The following is a 24,166-nucleotide window of genomic DNA, read 5'->3' as shown; positions in this document are numbered from 1 at the left end:
AGAAGTCAAATCGCGCTGTTTCTCGGGGCTTAACTCTGGTGGGGAAAGAGAAGGATCCTCCCCTTCTTCCCAGCATTGCTCTGCATTGACTTCCAATGCATTCAAGATGGCTGCCGCTGAGCCCTCGAGGGAGCTTGAATGAAAACGTTTGGCTGCCGGCACTTCTGAGGCGCTATGAATTCGGGAGGTTCTGGCTGACAGTCTTCCGCGAGGGTCTCTCACCCCCGGGAAGACACCGGGAACAGAGACCCTCGCGGGAGAGCCGGCTCCCCGAATCACCACAAGCAATACAAGTATGCCCCCGCAGCATGAAAACGGCGCGATTTTAAAACTGTGAACCGGGTGAACAATTCCACCCCCTCCGGAGGCCCGGGGAAATATGGCAGGCACAAGTAAGTGATTTGAAAATATATAAATATCCACTACCTTGTAATAAAATTATTTAGTATTCGTTTTTTTTGTTTTTTTTTTTAATGTCACAGGCAAACAGAGGAAGAACCTCTGTGAAGAAAACGAATACTTCCCCCTTTATATACATATAATTTTTTTATTTTTTTTTTAATATGGGTCAAGGAGTAAAGTAGGAGAAAAGTGACCGGCCCACGGGTAAATAGTCTCCTCCACACCGGGCTAGCAGCCAAAATCTCCGGGTATAAGGCTTTAGGGCAACGCCCTGCCTAGCCTGCCTGAGAGAAATTTTTTTTTTTTTAAGTCTGTGTAAATATTTTAATTGATCTAGTCAAAAGTAATAGAAAAGAAAATTAAATAAACCCAAACCTGGTTATAGAAGTAAAAGATACACTTAGAAAGAATCAGGACCGCAGGTCATGCCTCTGCTGGAGTCAGAGAGATACTGAAGAGGACGCAGGTGGCACACCAGGTAATTAAGAGGGGGGCCTTTTTTCAGCTTTTCTCTGACTCCATCTGCTGGAGGGGGGCATAACCCAGCAGTCTGGACTGATCCTGGTACGTACAGGGAATTTTAACAGTTTTGAATAAAGATTACAGTTTATTTATTTAAAATCTTTTATATACTGCCTCCTCCAAACCATTGTTTGGTGTGGTATGCAATAAAATACATTCATAAGTAAAACTCTGTTCATGATGCATCATGCACCAGTATCAGTGACATGAATGAAAACCTACACATAACATTGTTCAAGATACCAGCAGGGCCCAGTAGAAAAATCTGGGCACAATAAAACTAAAAATTCTGCACTTTCCAATCTTCCCTGCAATTTAGAGAGCTTTCTGCATCTTCTTCTATTCTACTTCACTGGCATATTTCTTTACAGCAATTCTCTCTCTGAAAGTTCCATGTTAGATATATTATCAGGATTCCCCAAATGCAGAAGAGCCAATTGAGGAAAGCTAGCCATCCACCTGTGAGGAAATGGTATGGTGGGCAGTAGGGGAATGATTCCAACCCTTAAGGACATTCCAAAAAAAGTCCACAGGAAAGGAGCTGAAATATATTTCTAAAACTTTATATAGTCTTTTGGCAATTTCCAAATGACCATGGCCCTGGTATTTCCTCTCTACCTTCCCATGGCTTCCCCACCCATGAATACCCTTTTTACATGTGCTCTCTTGTTATGAGAGATGCAAGTAGGAGGAAGGGCAGCGCAGACAACTCACTGGTTGCAATATCCCACTCTGTAGCATCTGGTGCAGCGCTTCAGCTTCTCCTCTTCTGACTGCTGCTTCTTCTGGCATGCTGCGCATTTGGTGATGGGGATGCTAGGAACCTGAGTGCGCTGTGACAGGGGGAAGAAGGGAGACAATCAATTGCTTTGTTTTGCTAGCTGGAGGATCAGCACTTTGGGTCCCCCATTTTTGGGGATGAAAGCAGTACATAAGACTAAAATAGAACAGAATAGACTAGAATAGTTCTAAAATGCTTTTTATTTGCTTTTAGTTGTTGATTTATGGTTTTCTGTTATGTTTGTGTTTTCTTGTTTTGATTGTTTTTATGACAATGTATTTTATACTGAAATTTGTAAATTGCCTAGAGCCCATTTTGGATAGGCAATCCACATATTGTAATAAGCATATAACAAATAAAATAGTCGCTTAACCTATATTTATTTATAAACATTAGATATTCTCTTTCCAAGTTAGTCCCAAGGCAGATTACAATGAATTTATAATTTCTATAATTTCTATTACATTAGTTTCACATCACAAACAGAAGGGGGCATATATAAAGATATGATTACAGGTACAGGGAGGATTATATTGATGAATTAAAATAGAAATATGGGACTACTAGATGGATTAGATAGCCAGGGTAGCAAAAGATACAATACTGAAAATGCATAGAAACGGGCAGGTACCTAGTGCAGAGGGAGGAGGAGTCATTAGCAAAGAAGTGAATTAGAAATGAATCTTCATCAGCTGTAATACTCCAACCAAGTTATCTAAATGTTTCTTCCACAGTTATTGACTCCAAGTTTCGTTCCCTGTTCAATGTAATGCAGACTTGTGCAAAATTTATTGTTTGAATGTAAACCGAGGTGATTTGTAACTTGTTACAAGAATATCGGTATATAAAAATGCCAAATAAATAAATAAATAAATAAGTCAGGTATAGGTTGATGCTACGGTCTCATAGAAACATAGAAATGATGGCAGAAAAGGACCAACTGATCCACTCAGTCTGCCCAGCAAGCTTATGCCGGTATCTGCTGCAGGTTTCCCCCATGCTTATCAGTTTCCCAGACAGTAAAAGTCAGGGCCCTCGGATGCTGTTTGAATCCAATTTCCCTTAACTGTTGCCGTGGAAGCAGAGAACAATGTTGGAGTTGCATCAAAAGTATCAGGCTTAGTGATTAAGGACAGTAAAAGCTGCATCAGCAAGTTATCCCATGTTAATTTGTTTCCCAAACCGTAAAAGTCAAGTTCCAGTAGTACTGTGACAGAAAGGAATATCATGATCAAGTTCTAGTAATCACACGATAGAAGGGAGTCTGTAACTATCACTGGTGAAACTTTGTCACAGTTTCAGCAATGGAATTTAGGGGGAAGACATGGCCAAATAGACAAGCCTAGACTCTTTTCTTAAAAGATAAGGTAAGATGTCTCTAAGAATAGGGTATCTTGTTCCATAATTTTCATTTATATTTTTATTGAATTTTAACAATATACAGAGCTGGTGCTAGGTTTTTTGCTGCCCTGTGCAAATTACTGTGACCACCCAAAACAAAAAAAAAGCCCAGCTACCTTCAGTGATAGAAACTTTAAAAACTGACAACCTCCCTTCCCCGGTACCAATGCCTGATACAAGGGTATTAGGTGCCCCAGGAGAACCTTACAGCCTTGCATAACGCACCTCCCCCCGCCCCATTCCACACACAGTTATGCATTCCTATTTTACATGAAAAATATCAAAGTACAGTATTCTGAGGTAAAAATATCACATATTTACATGCACTGCCATAATGCCAATCAGAAATCCCTGCAAAAAAGACACTTGGAACCCATATGGTATTAAGTCTATTGTGCTGTGTGTTGGGTGTGGACTTGACCCTTTGAAAGCCGGAATACACTTCCTACTAGGAAAATGCCTCACCTCAGTCACACACGCAGAACAGACAGACCCTTATCAAATACAGAATAGAGCAACCATAAGGCAGAAATACAAACACCCAGACAAAAACTGAACTGGAAACCACAAGAAACCAAACACTCTATGCAGTGCAACAATGAAAAAAACAGAATCATCACCATTCCTCAAACATCAAATAAAATCAAGAAATAAAATATATAATCATAATACTAAAAACATATTTCAAAAAAGCTGATGAATAAAAGATCAAATAATTAAAAACTCATGTACAATTTTCTTTAAATGTCCCAACCAATAAAATATTTCAAAACAGCAGACACAGCAAATAACATCTGAGAAATAAAACTAAAAAGGATTTAAAAAATTCATGCTCTCCATACCTGGGAATCTTTGATTTCCAGTCACCCTGGGATTATCATGGAGTTGGGAGTGGAATGCACAAAATTTCTCCTCTCTTATATACACACATACACAAACTCATATACACATATGCTCCATCTCAGACAAACCCACAGGCATCTCCAGCTCTTCTTTGGTTGGGATCTACCAGCAGCCCCTGGCCCTCAACTTCATTTCAGCTGCTAACAGGTCGGAATCCACCTGCACCCCCCATTTTCTCTCTCACCTCCATCCCCCCCTCCCCCACCCCATCCTCATGTCCCTCCCGCCTCAGCCTAAAGTGTGGAATACATTTTACAAATTAACATTTATTTATCCAAAGAAATAGATAATACTTCACCAATATATTTTTTAAACAATTCAGTAGCTTGAAACCGGAAAATTTATTTTTATTCGTATCTCATTTTCCAAATTTGCAAGATGTTTTTATAACATTAAATGGAGAAATTACTGACCTGATAATTTCATTTTCCTTAGTGTAGACAGATGGACTCAGGACCAATGGGTATTGTGTTCTCCTAACAGCAGATGGGAGATGGAGTCAGATTTCAAAGCTGACATCACCCTACATATACCTGTGCAGCAAGCTTAGCTCTTCAGTATTCTCTTCGAAAAGCCAGTGTGGATATATGTTGCTTAATACTTGATTAATCTTGAACTGGTTCAACTGATTTTATATGGATATATATATATATAAAACTTTTGAAACTGGAGACCGCTGGTGCGCTGAAACAATAAACGCCGACACCAGGCAACTGTGGGTGTCTTGAACTAGGGGTAGGCCGTGGCTTACCCGTACTTGCCCAGTCTCGAGATTTGATATCCGAGGTTCTCGATTTCTGGAGCAGCCGTGGATGGGATGCCGAGTCCATCTGTCTACACTAAGGAAAAAGAAATTATCAGGTAAGTAATTTCTCCATTTCCTAGCGTGTAGCCAGATGGACTCAGAACGAATGGGATGTACATAAGCTAATCCCTTACAGGATGGGAGGCTGCCCGTGGCCCACTTAGTACTGCCCTTGCAAAAGCTGTATCCTCCTTGGCCTGAACACCCAGGCGGTAGAACCTGGAGAATGTGTGTAGGGAGGACCATGTCGCCGCCTGACAGATCTCGGCTGGCGAAAGCAGCTTGGTTTCAGCCCAGGAGACTGCCTGGGCCCTTGTTGAATGCGCCTTGACCTGTAGAGGTAATGGTTTTCCTGCCTCTGTGTAGGCTGCCTTGATTACTTCTTTGATCCAGAGGGTTATGGTCGCCCGCGATGCCGCTTCCCCTTGTTTCTTCCTGCTGTGAAGAACGACCAGTTGATCAGTTTTGCGCAAGGGTTCCGATCTTTTCAGGTATCGGACTAGGATTCTGCCGACATTCAGGTGGCAAAGGAGGTGCGAGTCTTCCGAATCCTTGTGCTCATCTGGGGATGGTAAGGATATGGTTTGGTTCATATGGAACTGGGAAACCACTTTCGGTAAGAAGGATGTTACCGTACTCAGCTGTATGGTGCCCGGGGTGAACCGGAAGAATGGTTCCCGACAGGATAGTGCTTGAAGTTCGGAGATGCACTGAGCTGAGCATATTGCGACCAAAAATGCTGTCTTTAAGGTCAGGAGACGTAGAGACAGACTGCGTGTTGGTCTGAAGGAATCCCCTGCTAGGAAGTCTAGTACTAGGTTGAGATTCCATAGAGGCACTGGCCATTTTAGGGATGGTCGGAGTTGCTCAACTCCTTTCAGGAAGCGAGACACATCAGGATAAGTTGATAGTCTGATACCGTCCACTTCGGACCTGAAACAGGCCAGTGCATCATTTCTTGCACCGCCTCCCACCTGATGCGAGATGTACAATGGGCCATTATGTACGACTCTCTGACCGGGTGTGAAAATTCTAAGGCGTAGCCATCTCTTATCACCTCCAGCACCCATTAGTCTGTGGTGATCCTGATCCACTCCTCATAAAACAGGGTTAATCTCCCCCCCGACGACCTTGACCAGAGTGGACCAGCCTGGCCTCATTAAGAGGCCTTACCTCCTCCGGCTCCTTGTCTGGAAATATCTCCAGAAGGCCTACGTGCTCCTCAAAAGGACTGTTGCCTTCCCACTTTTCTTTGGGAGGAAGAGCTCCTTCTGGAACGAAATCTCCTCACATCCCGAAAGCAAACACAAGGTGGAAATGTCTTTTTGCTGGACTTTTTATCCTCCTGCAACTTATGCCCCTTTGACTCTCCCAAGTGCTTCATCAATTGCTCGAGATCTTCCCCAAATAGTAGTTTTCCTTTAAAGGGAAGATTGCACAGCTGCGACTTCGACCACATATCAGCCAACTAATTACACAGCCATAATAGTCTCCATGCCACAACTGCAGAGACCATATTCCTGGCGGAGGTCCTGACAAAATCCTACAGTGCATCTACCACATGGGCTGCCTGCTTCCAGATGGGCTGCCTGCTTGGCCGAAGATCCAGACTTCTCCTTCTGCGCCAACACAGACAGGACCGCTGCATGAGGATACTACAGGCTGCCGCTTGGAGTCCTCAAACATCCTCTTCAACTGAATCTCCAATTTCCTATCCTGGACATCCTTGAAGGTGGATGAACCCACCACTGGAATGGTTGTCTTCTTGGTCACTGCTGAAACCAAAGCATCCACCTTCAGCATCATCAAAAGCTCCAGCATCTCCTTGGGCAAAGGGTACAATTTCACCATTGCCCTACTGACCTTCAGCCCTCCTTCCAGAAAGTCTCACTCCCAGGTCACCAGCTTCTTTACCTTCTTAGGAAGAGGAAATGTTTTTGGAGGTCCCCAAAAGCCATCCAGGACAGTGCCCACTCCCTCATCATCCGATTCCTCTTGTGCAACCTTAATTCCCAGCTCATCCAGGACCTGAGGAATCAGCAGACAACTCTTCCTTTTGGAACTAGCGGCCCACCCTAGGTTCATCCCCTTCAGATACTGACAACTCCTCAGGCTCTGCCTGCCCCATGCCATGTGAACAAAGCCCCCTGATCATCCAGTGGATCAACTGTCAAGTCAACTGCCAGATCAGCTCCAAAAACTCTGAGAATCTTCTTCCTCATCAGAGTCCAAAGCAGACTATGTCCTCACACGAACCACTTCGTAGGCCCAGGAGACGGATTAATTAGGAGATGTGTGAAAGAAGTCTGGCTCGTGCATGCCAAGCAGATTTTAAAAACCACCAAGTTACGCGTGTATCTCACAGCGTGCACATCTTTAACATTTTCAAAAAGGGGCGGGGCATGTGTGTTTTGGGGTGTGAACTTGAACTGTACGCATCAATACTTATGCAACCCGGAGCATGCCAAGGTCCTTGCTGCATAACTATTTCTGCTATGGATGAAGTGTAGATTGTCTGGACTGTTCCTCAACATACCCAGATCAGTCCAGACAAGTGGGTTTTGCCTCCTTACAAGCAGATGGAGTCAGAGAACAAAACTTTGAGGCACTGCTACTTATCCGAGAGTGCCACCTGCAGTCCCCTCAGTATTTCTTTGACTCCAGCAGATGACAGAGGTGCAGACCTGCAGTCTAGTTTATAAAAAAAAAAAAAAAAAAATAGAAGATAGTAAAAAAGTAAATAGGGATTGATAGATTAGGAGAAGACGGCAGAAGCTCCCTGAGGTGTTAGGGGTGGATACTCCTGCCTGGGCTTCACCTGCAATGCGCCAGAGGGTCTGACAGACAAGGGACTGGTTCCCACAGCCATCCTAGGTTCCCCTCTCTGGTGCCACTGGATCTTTCAGGTAAGTATACCAAGGATTACCTTGGTTAATTAAGTTTAAAAAGAAAAGAAAAAGAAAGAAAGAAGTATAAGTGCTTCTGCAGGAAAGGCTGTCACGGGCCCAACAGTGGTAGGACCTTGGATGGCAGGAGCTGTCAGTCCCTTCAAGGAGGAGGGAGTGTTTGTTGTCAGCTGATCCAACAGCCCGAGGTTCCGGGTGACTGTGGAGGCCGGTGCGAAGACAGGTTGTGGTGAACCTCGGATGCAGCTCCGGCTCTTTCCACACGAATCTGAATGCTGGCAGGAATGGCTTTTGAAGAGGCCTCTTGCTTCTTGGCATGCTGACGGGAGCCATTCTCAGTTGCGGCTGCAGCCTGCAGGGGCTCGGGCGCCATTGATTTGAGTGCACGAGAGCCTTGTGATCACTTCGCTGCGTGTGCAGCCTAGCCAAGTTGAGTGCCACGTGGCGAGCGGCTGAGAGTTAAGTGTCTGAAAATGGCACCAAAGCCGCGGATGGCAGCATGTTGCGTTTGTGGAATCTGGAAAGCGCGGCTGAATGCCCGTTCCTTTTGCACAGAGTGCCCTTTGGGAGAGGAGGGCTCCTTGGAAAGGGGGTTCCGGAGGGAAAAGAGGCCTCCAGTCGTCCAAGCCTGTGTCAGAGGGACCGGGGGGCTCCTACTGCAGCAGCCAGCCCTGAGGGCGATGGTAGATAGGAGATCTCAGCCATGAGAGGTAGGGATTTCCCCCTCCCCTTTCTCCCTTGGATAGGGAGCCCCAGATGATGGTGGGGGGTGGGGGAGGATTTTGATGACAGTCTCCCAGAGCCAGAGGCTGATGATCCAGAGAATTTTCCCTGAAGTTTGTGCTCCTCATGCATAAGGCCTTCCTGGTTTAGGAAGGGGACAAGGGGGAAGCGGGTCAATGAAAGACCGCTGCGCCCCATTTGTAAGAAGTCCAAGGAGGCCTCAGAGAAGGGCAGATCCAGTGTGGACACGGCGCCGGCCCCCAATGCGGGCCCGGATGGCACTAAGGATGACCCTGATCCAGATAAGTTTCCGGTTCCAGAGGGAGATGACTCGAGGGTAGTTCATTTGTTTAAGAGGGAGGAACTGCGGCCTCTTCTTCCTCAGGTTTTGGAGAAGTTGGGGATGAAGGTGACTCAGGAGGAATTGGATAATGAGGGAGTGTACCCAGTCCTGGATGGGTTGAGCAGTCCATCAAGTGCTTTTCCATTACCTAAGAAGATCTGAAAGTTGGTGAACCAGGAGTGGGACTTCCCAGAAGTGGGTCTAAAGGTGGGCAGAGCGATTGCTCAGCTTTACCCCCTGATGGAAGAGATGTTAGAGCTCCTGAGGATGCTGGAGGTGTCCATGTTTAGTCTTTGGACTGCCGGTTTGTGCTAGTTTGATGCAGAGGGCCTGTTTGTGCTGGGTGCAGAAGGCCCAGGAACAGGCACCAACTGGAGATGGTGGTGCCTTGCAAGCAGTCTGCCTGGAGGAAGGAGTCTCTTATGGTGGCAGATGCGCTGTTTGATTTGGTGCGCTCCTCAGCTAGGAGCATGGTTTCAGTGATGGCAGCCCATAGGCTTCAGTAGCTGCGCAATTAGTCGGCGGATATGTGGTCCAAGGCCCAGTTCTGTAACTTCCCATTAAAGAGGAGTCATTGGGGGACGTTAGGGGAGTCAAAATGAGGAGCCTGCGGGCAGACACGGCCGAGACCACAGTCCTGCCAGAAGTCCATGACAGATCATAAAGCGCGTCAGCACTGTAAGCTAACGCTACCTCCAGGCGCCCCGCTTGCACCGCCTCACTCGCAGAAAGGGATGCTGCTGCTTGCAAATCCTGCACCCAGCGAAGACTGGCTCGTAGCACGAAACTGCTGCACATAGCGGCCTGGACTCCTAGGGCGGAAACCTAAAAAATCTTTAAGTTGCAACTCCAATTTGTGATCCTGCAAATCCTTCAGGGCAGTGGCTCCTGTTACCGGGATGGTGGTTTTCTTGGTCACTGCCGAGACCGCGGCGTCCACTAGGGACCTTAAGGAGGTCCAGCGCTTCCTCCAGAAGCAGGTATCTTGTCCATAGCCCGACTTACCGTTAAACCAAGGTCCGGAGTTGTCCCACTCCTTAAACAAAAGATCCGTAACTGACATATGAAACGGAAAGGATCGAGGTGGACCCCTGAGCCCCACCCATCACCGGATCCATAGCCCCAAATCGTGAATCCTCCGGAGGAACCTCAATGCCCAGCTTCTCCAGAATGGCCAGGATAAGTGGACCTAGTTCATCCCTTCTGAACAGGCGGACCACTTTGGGATCATCGTCCTCCACTAGAGGCGTGCCCACTGGTTTGGCCGGCTGGAGCTGGTAATCCTGATCCGCGTCCGGTCCCTCACCAGGGGGGTTTGCGGAGGAGACTCCCCTTCATCCACACCGTCCGTATCTGAACTGTCCACCAGACCGGAAAGGGACCGGAGAGGGCGTTTGGCCTTGGGGGTTTCTATGCCACTGTCTGACTTGGTATGCTCGTGGAGTGATGAGGCTCCTGTCCCAGCCCCCAGCGATGCCGGGACCTCACAGGGTACCTTAGTACCCTGGCGCTCTGCTGCTTTCCATGCTTGGGTGTTTGGGTAATTGCCAGGTTCTTGTGGCCTGGTTTTTGGCCTCTGTTGGAAACAGGATGCTGGGCTTGATGGACCCTTGGTCTGACCCAGTATGGCAATTTCTTGTTCTTATCTGAAGGCTTTATTCAGCAACAAAACACAATTGGAGGAGAACGAGGAAGAAGACTCATCTGAGTCTTTCCCCTGTTCCTCCTCTGAGGAAGAGATCTGAGCTGCCTGCAAGTCGCCCCCCCAGGAGCAGCAGGACGCGGCGAAAGAGGTGGCGGGGAGCTGCCCTCCCCTAGGGCAGCCTTCTCCTGCTCCCTGAACGTTCGCAGTAAGGCTTCAGTACCTGCGCTGAGGAGAAAAAGGTCCTGAGACTGCCGCAGCAATTCTGCCCTCCCTGCGTGCTGTAGAGCTGCTGTGATGTGATTTCACTGGAATTGGCTTCCCCGAAGAATCTTCCCCTCCCGACAAGCAACTGGTACAAACTCCGGCCCGCAGCCCAGATCATGTGGCATGATCCCCGAGCTAAATTAGGATCGGGGCCTGAAAAAGGTACCAGCATGACCAAGACAAACCCCCGGGAGCTCGTAGGAACTGAAAAGGACGGCGAAAATGGCGTTGGAAGGAAGGAGGGCTGAAAGAGACCGCTAGGCCAGCTCAGAAATTAAATAAATCACCTCAGCGGTGGTTTTTTTTTTTTTTCTAGTGTGCAGATCTTCAGAGGGTGAGTGAAACGGGTTCCCTGGTATCACCCTCAGCCGCGGGCATTTACAGGGCTCCCAACCCTCTGCTCCACAGCCTCTGCTACCAAGGGGGATGGTCCCCATCAGGACCTAGCAACCCCCTGGGAGGCTTAAAGAGATCTTCTCTCTCTGTTTTTTTTGTTTTACTAAATCCTTGTCTTTTTAAAATTCCCGAAGGAACGAATACCAAACTAAAAACCTAAAACCAAACCCAGACTAAAGGTTTTGCACCTCCACCATCTGCTGGAGACAGAGAAATACTGACAGACTCTAGGTGGCACCTCAGGGATATCGGACGGAGTCCGTTAAAACTTCTCTGTCTCCATCTGCTGGAGGGGAGGCAAAACCCTAGGAGTCTGGACTGATCCAGGTACGTACAGGGAATTCTGTTTGGAGGGGTTGAGTTTGAGTTTGTGGTTGCCGAGCCATTGGACTACTGCTGCAAGACAAATGATCACATTTTGATGTAGTTTGGTTTTACTATGAAAGTCTCTCAAAATGGCTGTGAAAAGTAAGAAATGCTAAAACAAAAAAAACAAAAAAAACCCCACAACCCTTCAGTTTTGCCTACAAGACCCACAGGAACCAATCTCTATTAGAACTTTTTTTTAAGTGGCCAGACAAGCTTCCTTGCATACAAGTCAGTGGGTGTGTGTTAGTTCCACTAAACCATCTTTATATCATTTATGTACACTTTTTTTTGGCACAGTTTTGTCTATCATTATAATAATGAACACAAAGATTCATTCTTGACAATTTTACGTGAAGCATTGCCATGCAGCTGCCAGAATAAAATCATTTGCTCTTCAGAAGCCCTGTTGATAACAGATTTTTGGCATCATTAAAAAAGGAGGAAGAAATCCTGACACCCCCTCCCCCACCCCCATTTATCAACACTATGTTATCCCCATCCTGTCCCTCCTCAAATTCCTTTTCTTGTAGATTTGGGCCCTTTTCTGCCACTAGCAGGACTCCAGGACACAGGCTAACAATTATGTTACCTGTTGGACCTGCAGCACCACTACCCGTTCCTTTGCCAGCTCTGTTGATAGCACTTCGAAACAAAAGAGGATGTTTGCAGGGGAGATAGTATCCAGAGAGTTGGATGGCTGGAACACGCGCTGGAAACTGTTCTTGATGACCTAAAGAAAAAGGGAAAAAGACTTAGAAGACAGAATGCACAATAAAAGACATCAGGGTTCCTTTTTATTTCACACTGGCATTCTATTGGCATCTCACTGATTCAGCATTTCCAGAGGGAACAATGCCGCCACAGAGTCTCGCTTTCCTAAATGCTTTGTATCAGAACAACAACAACAACGCTGTTCAAGGCCAAGTGTTCAGTATTTTGATAAATATTGATTCACCCTGCATACCTCAGATTACTGCTGACTTTTATCATTACTACATCTCCTAGAGGAAATTCCTGGCATGGCTTTGTTTATGGCGATATTAGATTATTACAGCAGACTTGTGCTACTGGTTTTGTGTAACCAAATTCAGCTTTAAGCTCAAGTCACTCTAGGTTACATGGTGCATGCTTCTTCTCCTCACCTCTGCCAGGCGCAGGTTTTCAGGCTTCACTCGGACACTGTGGGAGATGGAGTCCAGGACTTCTGAAGCATTGGAGTTCTCCTTACTAATGCTCACAAGGAACTGGAAAATAAAGAAAATGCTGTATAATTAAGCCACATTTATACTAAAGTTGTGAATCTTACCCATGCTGATTTTCTCTGCCATTCCACTTTCGTTCTGCATGACAGCTGGACACAGAAGGAAAGTAACTAAAATCCTGCTTTGTCTGACTCAGCCTTTGTAGTTAAACAGCTGGCACAGTGCCTGCTCACCTTAACAGGTTTCTTATGAGGCTCCTTTGCAAAGTAGTAGACAGTCAAGACCTTCTGTTTCTGAGGAAGGGGCACAGGCAGGTACAAGAAGGGATCAAATGTTATGGAAACCTGAAACCAAACACAGAGAAGGATGCGTCACATGAAGTTATTAGTGCATGGCTTGGACTGTCTTTCCAGTTGAAATGGGTCTCAAATTTCCGTAGGGAAAATGCAACTTTCCTGAAATTTTCATTCATTTTACTAACCCTGAGGTTGACTCCCTCTCTCCCCCCATGCATTTAACAACTTGTGTACCAGACAGAAGCACACCTAGGAAGCATGGTTTTATTTCAGACACTAGGATAACCACTGAGAAACACAGACAAGGGATAGAAATGGGACCAAATACTTCATCAATAAACAGATTTAAACAAATACTTTATCCTTAGTAGGGACTTAAAAATCACACAAAAATATTGCCTGGATCAACAATCATGTTCTTAGTAAAGAGCAGAGTTTAATGCTTTTTGGTTCGGTAACTTCCACTAAATGCGTGCTGAAATTCAGTTAATATTTTCACAGTACAGTGTATCAAACTAGTCAGGATGCTCAACTTCAGAGCTCATCAGATCTTTGATTTCACTAAAACTACTTCAATAAGACAAGAGACGACTGAACTTGCAGCAAAATCAAAACCAAATGCAATTTTTCTTTTATTACAATGATTTTGTAGCAGAGTGGAAATAGCGTTTGTTTGCTTTCTGGCATTAATATCATCCCTTCCTACATCTTACTGTTACCAGAATCAATATCTTACAGCCAGAGAAAACATGAAAACGCTTAAACAGGCTCAAATCAGAAAAACCATGCCATGTGTACATAAAAGATTGGTATAAAAAAAAAATGTGATCCAAGTTTTATATTCAACACAAATACACAATATTAGCCAGGCATTCATTCTGCACTGTCTATAAACAGAAATATGGAGGTCCTATACTATATGGTGAGATAAGGATTCTTGTAATCTATGTGCAGAGCACTCCTTACTTGGATGCCATATGCCAGTGATGGCGAACTCCAGTCCTCAAGTGCCACAAACAGGCCAGGTTTTCAGGATATCCACAATGAATATGCATGAGATAGATTTGCATATGCAAATCTATCTCATGCATATTCATTGTGGATATCCTGAAAACCTGGCCTGTTTGTGGCACTCGAGGACTGGCGTTCACCATCACTGTCATATGCAGACCATCACCATCCACAAGCATTTCCCAGAGACTGCCATCGAGTATGCGCTTGTTCGTGAGTCTGCCTTTGCCAGCAAAAGCGAGCCCAGTCAACATTTCCCTACCTTGGAACAAATGGGGCACACCAGCTTGGACTTGTATTGGCCCTGGAACAAATCCACGACGAAAGAATCATTCCTCATCTTATGGCGCTGCCAGGCCTCCTCTGCCACCACCTTAAGCAACAGCAACCAACCAAAAGAAAGATAACAAGAGAGAGTAATGAGTCAAAAAGACCGCTAGAAAAAATGAAAGCAAAAGTAGAAACCATTCACTGAATTTCAGCGTTGACTTTTGAATTCTGCTTATTTAGGAAAAAATAAAAAGCACACAAAAGCAATTTAAAAAGAAAGAACATATACTGATATCTATCTCCATTTATATTATCAAATGTCATGTGTCAGCATAACATCATTGTGCTAAGTTGTATTTTTATATTAGCTGGTTTATTATTTTTTATTTTATTTTATTTTCTTGGTTAAAATCAGTTATAGGAAAATTGGTTCTTACCTGCTAATTTTCATTCCTGAAATATCAAAGATCAGTCCAGACAAGTGGGTTTTGATTCCCTACCAGCAGATGGAGGCAGTGAATAAAAACTTTTCAGGCACTGCTGAATAACCAAGAGGGCCACCTGCAGTCCCTCAATATTGAACTGTACCCAAGCCAAGATTAACATTCTTAAAACTCAAATTAACTCCCCATCTCGGGGCAGCAGAGAACCAAAGTTGGGGCCCCCTGGAGTCCTCACATCTAGCAAAGGACATGAAAACCTTCAACCATAAAGGTTTAACAGATACAAGCATAGCAAGTTCTGCATTATCAACATCCAGAAGCAATAAAGGTCTTTTGAAAACAAGGGGAAGGGCTTTTGGACTGATCTATGCTATTTCAAGAACAAAAATTAGCAGGTAAGAACCAATTTTCCTTTACTGTTCACTCCAGACAAGTGGGATGTACCCAAGCTCCTCCAAACTGGGCAGGCACATGAAAGACCCACACGCAGAACACCTACATCAAACGTAGCTTCCTCCAGCGCCCGAACAACCAAACGGTAAGGTAATGCTTGGTAAAAGTGTGAAGCAAAGACCATATTGCTACCCGACAGAATTCCTGAGGAAATAGCAGCTGACACTCCGCCCAGAAGGCTGCTTGCGCCCTAGTAGAATGCACACTTAACCCCTCTGGAACCTTTCGACCTTTATAGAGATAGGCCGAAAAGACAGTTTCCTTCAATGATCTTGCATCGTGGCCTTAGAAGCCTTACTTCCTTTCTTTGCTCCTCTGAACAAGACAAAGAGATGATCTGAATGCTGAAAAATGTTAGTGATGCAGCAGAGTCTGATGAACATCCAATAAGTGAAGCTCCTTCACATGCAGTGCATCCGATGCGAAATGCGAAAATGTTGGAAGCTCCACTGTCTGGTTGAGATGAAACAAGGAGACTACCTTCGGTAAAAAAGGAAGGAACTATACCAACAAAACCCTGTCGTCTGTAATCCAAAGAAACAGATCTCTACACGACAAAGCTTGAAGCTCTGAAATCTGCTTGGCCGAACAAATGGCCACCAAAAAGGTAGTCTTCAGGGTGAGATCCTTCAAAGATGTCTTCCTCAAAGGCAGGTCCACACAACACCCGAAGAACCAAATTAAGATTCCACAATGGACACATCCTATGGACCAGTGGACGCAAATGTTTCGCCCTCTTCAGAAAATGAATGATGTCCAGATGGGAGGCCAACAGCATCCCCTGAAGCTTACCTCAAAGTCATCCTAAGGCTGCCACCTGCACTCACAGCAAATTGTAGACCAGCCCCTTTGCTAATTCCCTCTGCAAAAAGGCTAATAACTGAGAAACATCCACCCACAGAGGCTCCAGATCTTCCTCCATACACCATGACTCAAACACTCTCTACACTCGGACATAAGCAAGAGAAGTGGATGGTCTCCTAGCCTGTAGCAAAGTAGCAATAACCAGCTCTGCGTACCCTTTCAAGCATAACTGCTACCTCTCAAAAGCCAATCTGTGAGACAAAAGCGATCTGCCCGATCCGAAAAGTTGGGCCCTAGCCGAAGTAACTGCTGCAGATGAGCTAATCTAATGGGACACTATTGCAAAATATAGTAAAATAGTGACTGATGGCAGATGAAGACCAAGATAGTCCATCTAGTCTGCCCAGCAAGTTTGTAAAATATTTTAAATTGTTTTTAAAGGTATTAGCAACTGCTGCTCCATGCAAACTACCACCAAACAGAAATGTAAACTTTAGGTATAATAGGAAAGTTACCCCATTCTCTAATTTCCATTCTCTAGCCAGCAGAGATCCTCTATGTTTATCCCTCACTCTTTTGAATTCCATTACCCTTCTCATCTTCACCACCTCTTTCAGGAGGGCATTCCATGCTTCCACCACCATTTACGTGAAAAAATGGAGAAATTAATTACCTGATAATTTTGTTTTCCTTAGTGTAGACAGATGGACTCAGGACCAATGGGTTATGTGCTCCCCTGCTAGCAGATGGAGACAAGAGTCAGGTTTCAAAGCTGACGTCACCTTAGATATACCCCATGCAGTGACCTCACCCATTCAGTATTCTCTTCAAAAGCCATTGTGGACTAACTATCGAAAAAACTCGATTAAGGCTTGATTAAAACTTGAGTAAAAACTTGAAGGCCAGTGACCGTACTCAACCAGACATAAGCGCTGAATCCCTGCCAACTTATAGCAACCCCAATCCAGGGGAAGGGAGATGGCTTATCCATAAGAATGCACATAAACCTCGTCCCTTGGGGACGAGGTTTATGTGCATTCTCTTCTCACTATTAATGGGCAGCCGTGGGTGGGATGCTGAGTCCATCTGTCTACACTAAGGAAAATGAAATTATCAGGTAAGTAATTTTTCCATTTCCTATCGTATAGCCAGATGGACTTAGGAGCAATGGGATGTACAAAAGCTACTCCCGGATGGGGCGGGAGACTGCCCGTGGTCCATTTAGCATGCCCTCGCAAAGGCTGCATCTTCTCAAGCTTGGACATCAGGCGGTAGAACCTGGAGAAGGTGTGCAAAGAAGACCATGTCGCTGCTCGGCAAATGTTGATGGGAGACTAGCTTAGCTTCCACCCAGGATACTCCCTGGGCCCTAGTGGAATGAGCTTTCACCTGAAGGGGTAGAGGCTTCTGTAATCACTTCCTTGAGCCAGTGGGTTAAGGTAGCTCGCGAAGCTGTTTCACCTTGTTTCCTTCCCCCACGAAAAACAAATAAGTGGTCCATCTTGCGCACCGGTTCTGTACATTCTAGGTACCGTACTAACAGTCTGCTGACGTTTAAGTGGCATAGGAGGTGGTAGTCTTCCGAGTCATTGCATCTATCTAGGGACGGTAAGGAAATGGACTGGTTCATGTGAAACTCCGAGACTACCTTTGGTAAAAAGGAAGGGACGGTGCGAAGCTGCAACGTTCCTGGAGACAGTCGAAGGAACAGCTCCTGACATGACAGTGCCTGTAGTTCAGAGATGCGACAAGCTGAGCACATTGCCACCAAGATTATGGTCTTCAGCTTTAGCAGGTGTAGGGACAGGTTGCGCAGCAGCTGAAACGAAGTCCATGCCAAGAAGTCCAATACCAGGTTGAGGTTCCATAGGGGGTCAGGCCACTTTAAGGGTGGTTGGAGGTGTTTAGCTCCTTTCAGGAAACGGGTCAAGTCCGGATGTGTCAACAAGAGGGCTCCGTTTACCTCGCCTCTGAAATAGGAGAGAGCCACCACCTGAACCTTTAAGGAGTTGAGGGACAGTCCCTTGTTTAGGTTGTCCTGTAGGAATTCCAGGATCAAGGGGATCTTGGTCATCCAAGGGGCACCTCGCGTTCGTCGCACCAGGCCTCAAAAACTCTCCAGATCCTCATGTACGCCAGGGACATCAAGAACTTCCACACGTGGAGCAAGGTGGCGATTACGCCCGAGTATCCATGCTTCGTCAGGCAAGCCCTCTCAAGGGCCAGACCGTAAGACAAAATCGAGCCGGGTCCTTGTGAAGAATCGGACCCTGCTAGAGAAGGTCCTTGTGCGGGGGAAGGTAGGGATGTGCAGAGGGACGCCATACGTTGCATTCGGGATGCGGATACGTTGCATTCGGCACGGGGGCCCCCCCCGATACGTTCTATACGTCAATTCCTATTCGTTTCCCCGCTAAAATTAAATTGACTACAACCCCCCACACCCTCCTGACCCCCCCAAGACTTACCAAAACTCCCTGGTGGTCCAGCAGCGGGGTCCGGGAGCCATCCCCTGCACTCACACCCTCGGCTGCCGGTTTCAAAATGGCACCGATAGCCTTTGACCTACTATGTCACAGGGGCTACCGGTGCCATTGGTTAGCCCCTGTCACATGGCCATCGGCGCCACCTTGTTCTCCTACCATGTGACAGGGGCTGACCAATGGCACCGGTAGCCCCTGTGACATAGTAGGTCAAAGGCTATCGGCGCCATTTTGATTACTGGCAGCCGACGGCCCGAGTGCAGGAGATTGCTTCCGGACCCACGCTGGACCACCAGGGACTTTTGGCAAGTCTTGGGGGACCCTCCTGACCCCCACAAGATTTGCCAAAAGTCCGTCAGCCCCTGTGACATAGTGAGGGCAAAGGCTATCGGCACCATTTTGAATACTGGCAAAGACTATCTGGCCGTCGGTTGCCAGTGTAAAAGAAAAAAAAGTCAGGAAAAAAAAAATACTTGAACAGTTACCTCCTCCTAAAATTACAAGTTAGGATGTGCTAAAATACCATGGTAGCACAGAAAACACATACAGTGGCTTGCAAAAGTATTCAACCCCCTAAAACGTCAGCAGATTTCTGTGGATTACAAATGACACATACAGATTTTGTTCCAGACAGTATGTTTATTGCAAACCAGTATGCTCTTAAAATAAATTTTCAGAGTCACAAATAATTATTTCTCGGCATTTTTGCTGCTTGCATATGTATTTAGCCCTTTCATATTAATACTTGGTAGAACCACCTCTTGCTGCAATAACAGCTTTAAGTCTGATGAGGTAAGTTTCTACCACCTTTGCACACTGTTTGGGAGTGATTTCTGCCCATTCTTCCTCGCAGATTTGCTCCAGGTTGGTTGGATGATGCTTATGGACTGCGATTTTCAAATAGTGCCACAGATTCTTGATTGGATTGATATATGGACTTTGACTTTACCATTGTAGAATATTCACCTTTTTGTTGTTCAACCACTCATGTTGCTTTGGTCTTGTGCTTAGGATCACTGTCCAACTGAAAGGTGAACTTTCTCGCAGGTTTTAGTTTTTTTTAGCAGACTGAAGCAGGTTATTATGCAGTACCACTCTGTATGTTGCACCATCCATCTGTCCTTCAATTTTAACGAGATGCTCCATTCCCATTGAGGAAAAGCATCCCCATGATGTGATACTGCCACCCCCATACTTTACTGGTGGGATGGTGTTTGTTAAGGAATAGGTAGCGTTAGGTTTGCACCACACATAGCATTTTCAATTTTGGCCAAAAAGCTCCATTTTTGTCTCATCTGACTACAAAATCTTATCCCACATTTTAGCTGGGTCACTATGTTTTTTTCTTCAGTAATGGTTTCTTTCTAGTCATCCTCCTATACATGCCAGTTGTATGCAGAGCCCTTGATGCAATTGATTGGTGCACCTCCACTCCAGTTTCAGCCACTGAACTCTGTAGCTCCTTCAAAGTGATTGTTTGCCTCTCTGTGGCTTCCTTCACAAGTCTCCTCCTTGCTCTGATGCTGAGTTTTGAGAGACGTCCTTGTCTAGTCAGTGTCTGGATAGTATGGTGCAGCTTCCATTTACTTACAATTGATCCAACAGTGCTCACTTGGATATCATTTTGTAGCTTTTTCCTATGTGATTGTCTAGAACTTTATCTTTAATCTTCATTTTCACAGCTTTCCTTCATATTCACAGTCTGCCCAATGGTACTGAAATTAAGGGGTCTTATCCACAAAAGCTGACTTTTTTTTTTTTTTATTTACAGGTAGAGGCCAATTGTAATGGTAATCTTTTTCATCTGTTTAAACTTGGAGCTTCCACAGCACAGGGGTTGAATACTTATGCAAACAACATTTTTCAGTTTTTAATTTTATTTTACAAAAAATGCAGAGAAATAATAAATTGAGATTTTGAAAATGTGCTTTAAGAGCATATTGGTTTGCAAAAAAACATACTGACTGGAACAATCTGTGTGTCATTTGAAATCCACACAAATCTGCTGACTTTAGGGGGGTTGAATACTTTTGCAAGCCACTGTACGCGATACTTGTCCCTACATAGCTGAAAAGACCGAAATGACTTTTGTACTGCATTCCCCACTCCAAAGTTGTCCTCTAGCTATCCTTCACTCTCATTCCTGCTTTGCGTGTTTCCAAAGTTCTCTATTAGTCCTGAATCTGGAAAATCAAGCAGAATAAATATCTTATCTTCCCCATGCCAGATCCATGGAGTATAATTACATCTATGCATCACTGCTCTCAATGAATCACAGATTCAGCACTGCAGGAGGTTCTGACTGCAGTGAAGGGCAATCACAGTATGATACCGAGACTTACGGCTCTCCACTTGTTTTTCTTATGTGTCTACAGCCACCTGTTGGCAGAAGACATACTACCAAAACATATTGACAATAGAGTGGTTGCCCCAGGATTCCAGTTATTTCCTGCCAGGATAAATATAATATGAACAATATTCCTAGCAAGGCTCTGCAGGGAGCACTACTGCTATTCAGAAAAATAAGACTGAGGAAGCCAAGAATGACACAGCTCTTGAAGAGTTTTGTATTAAGTTCTGGGAACTTTTCTTATATTGAAAAATTGAGAAAAAAAAATAGCAACTAAAATAATGCACAGGATTAGGAAAAGTTCTATGAGGGAGCTCTTGCAACCTCAAAATCATTAAACAAGACAGTTCTTTTCATTCAATCCAAGAATGAGCATTGAAATCTGACTTTTACCAAGTATAGTGCTATTAGATAGAAGTGCATTAGGACTTAAAGATACATCAGCAACAACTGGAAGAGAAACTAACTGGCAACAGTATTTGGCATGTCAAAATTAATGCATCAAGGGGAAGTAACACAGCAATATCACAGGTGACAGCAGATAAGGTCCACTTGGCCCATCAAATCTGATTAGTTACCCTGGTCCACACTACTAAGGATATATCCCAGCTGTAGAAGCTTGTAAGTCATCACTTCTTATGAAGTCAATTTTGTCTTCCTCTTTAGTTCTCTACTATCTTGGGTATATGAGCATAAAAATTCCCAATATTAATCCAACACCTAGTCCCTCTCTCCCCTACAAAGCTTTGTATTAAATAGCTACCAAAACTGAAGTGGCTGTTGTCTGAACATCTGGCCTCCTAGATCCCCTTGGTCTTGCTGGACAGGACTCAGTCATCAATAAACCTGCCAATACTGACCTAGTTGGTTTCTGGGGAGATGTAGCTTGCTGATACTAGCTTTGCTATCCCATGCCTGCAATGGCATCAAGTCATACTTCCTTTATTAGCCTCTTGTTTTCTCCTTATCTTAAGGATTGCTTTTTCCCAAGGATTAAGGAGAAAACATTTTAGGGGAGCAAGTAGTATTTATGCTTTCCCATAGAATAACAAGTAAGGTTTAAGTGAAACTGCTGGAAAAGTATAGGGTCTAATCATGGGCAGGGTGTCCATAGTACTCAGTGGTACACAGGCACCACCAACCTTAAAACGAAGTGTGCCATGCACCACAAACTGCCTGGCAGCCTAAGAAATGAGGCCTGGTGTGTGTATGTGTGAGAATGGTGACCTGCCTGGGTGTGTGGTTGTGTGTGGGTGTGTGTGTGAGAGAATGATAACCTGCTTGGGAATGAGAGAGAAAGAGAAAGCATGTGGGTTTGAGAGTCTGTATGTGAGAGAGAAAGCATGTGCTAGTGAGAGCCTGTGTATGTGAGTGAAAGTGGGGGAGTGGAAGCCTGCGTATGAGAAAGAATGGGTGTGTGAGATAATGGAAGCCTGCATGTGAGAATGAGAGCTTGTGTGTACACATATGTACAGGAGTGGGAGTCTGCATGTCAGAGAGAGAATGTGAAAGCCTGAGTGTTTGTGTGGGAATAAGAAGCTGTGTGAGAGAGCATGTAAAAGTGAAAGCCTATGTGTGTCTATGGTGGGTGAGACAGCATGTGAGAGTGAGAACCTGTTTGTTTGTTTGTGTGTGTATGTATGTATCAGAGTGGGAACCTGCATGTGAGAATCTGTGTGTTTGTATGTGAGAAAGCATGTAAGAGCAAGAACCTGTGTGTGTTTGTGAGAATGGAAACCTACATTAAGAGCATGTGAGAGTGAAAGTCTGTATGTGAAAGAGAGCATATGGAAGTGGGAGCCTATGGATATGTGAGAGAGCATGCAAGAGTGGGATCCTGTGAGAGAGAAAGCTTGTGTGTGAGAGTGCCTCTGTATGTGTATGAAGCAGGAAGGAAAGAAGACAGAAGAGAAGAAAAAAAGACCCTGAAAAAGGAATAAGAAAAGACAGAAGGAGAAAAAAAGACTGGGACCAACTGATTAGAAAAAAGATCAGAGAGGAAGTGACATCACCTGCCCTGGAAACTTGAAACAAGAGTTCCCGACTCTGATAACATTCATCCCTCCTGTCTTGGGGCAATCCGCCCATTTTGAGCCTCTGAATACGGCATACTGAATCCACCCTGCTTCGGGATGTCAGTGTGGAAGAAAACAGTAGCGCTGAAGCAGTTCTCTTTTGAGGAGCGGGCGACGAAAAAAGCTGGAGGCCTGTTAGAGGAGGAAGCCGGGGAGCATGGCGGTGTGGTGCTGCATCGCTCAGCAGGAGCAGCATCACCAGAAGTAGCGACGGCTCAGATCGACTTGTGTTTAACCCGTAAAGACTTCCAGCAGTGGTTTAGTGAGCTGTGGTAAGGTATGGGGTCCTTGAAGCATGCACTACAAACAATCGCGAAAGAGCTGGAGCGCGAATATGCCAAGCTCTGCAATCGGGTGGAGACCATGGAACACAGGCTTGGGAAGCAGGAGACTGCACAGGGCAGCATGCAGCAAGAGCTTAAGAAACAAAGCTGAAAATGAAGTATATCAGGACTGGCTTGAGGACCTGAAAAACAGGTCCCGGAGGGGGAATCTGCAGTTCTGAGGAGTCTCTGAGTAAGAAGCCTACACTGTTTGTGAGAGGGTGGTCAAAGATATTTGCTCCCTGATTTTGAGTTCCCCGGATGGAGAGGAAGTGGCTCCCAAAATTGTACTGGACAGAGCACATAGATCCTTAGTGAGCCCAAGAGGTAAAGGAATATGCAGTCAAAGAAAAGGTAATGATGCAAGCAAGGAAACTCAAGGATCTGCAGTTGCATGGGCATACGGTGAAAACATTTCAAGATATTTCCCCCGTCACAATCAAGAAACGACGCGATTTCCATGAGGTTCTTCAAGTACTGAGGAATGGTAATCACCGAACAAGCGGATGTTCCCATTTAGATTAAAGTTTATGATTAATGGAGTAACTTCTCGGGTTAAATCTGTGGAGGAGGCATTGAAAATTCTTCAAGCCACTGGACAGGTGAACTCCACGGGTCCTACTGAGAGGTTATCCGCTGCAGTGTTTTCTCAGGAGAACTGTTTTCGATGGCAGTGAGTGCAATCTGGTGGGAAGCGCCTGAGAAAACACTCGGGGGGGGGGGGGGGGGGGGTTCCTCCCCATCCAGAGACGTTACTGCCTGAGAGGCTTTCTGGCTCAGTGGGTACGGGCTTCAGTGAGAAGACAAGTATCTCCAGTCAAGGGGACTGCTGTTCTTGAAACTGGATTTTAATGGTTTTCTTTTCTCAGGTTAAATAAAGTTATTGAGAATGTTTCTTTTTTTGTTACATATTTGGGTACTGGTAACCTGCTTTGGTAAGCTTTTCAAGGGGAGGGTACATGAGGATTTTGTGAGCATAGGGGAGGAGGGGGGTTC

The 24,166-nt window shown here is 45.2% G+C and overlaps 1 protein-coding gene across 7 annotated transcripts in view; it reads right to left on the bottom strand.

The window, feature by feature from the left end:
* USP19 (ubiquitin specific peptidase 19) overlaps nt 1-24,166 on the bottom strand; it is a 239,525-nt gene that overhangs the window by 103,449 nt on the left and 111,910 nt on the right. For all 7 annotated transcript variants that reach the window (XM_029601227.1, XM_029601228.1, XM_029601226.1 and 4 more), the window contains 5 exons: nt 14,232-14,342; nt 12,896-13,006; nt 12,603-12,704; nt 12,050-12,190; nt 1,639-1,757 (listed from right to left, as the gene is read on the bottom strand). In XM_029601227.1, coding sequence (XP_029457087.1) covers nt 1,639-1,757; nt 12,050-12,190; nt 12,603-12,704; nt 12,896-13,006; nt 14,232-14,342 — 584 coding nt within the window. The remainder of the gene's footprint in view (nt 1-1,638; nt 1,758-12,049; nt 12,191-12,602; nt 12,705-12,895; nt 13,007-14,231; nt 14,343-24,166) is intronic.

This window comes from Rhinatrema bivittatum, chromosome 4 (assembly GCF_901001135.1).
Source record: "Rhinatrema bivittatum chromosome 4, aRhiBiv1.1, whole genome shotgun sequence".
NCBI classification, from domain to species: Eukaryota; Metazoa; Chordata; class Amphibia; order Gymnophiona; family Rhinatrematidae; genus Rhinatrema; species Rhinatrema bivittatum.
Note: the sequence above shows the minus strand (reverse complement) of the source record. Positions and strands in the feature narration are given on the sequence as shown.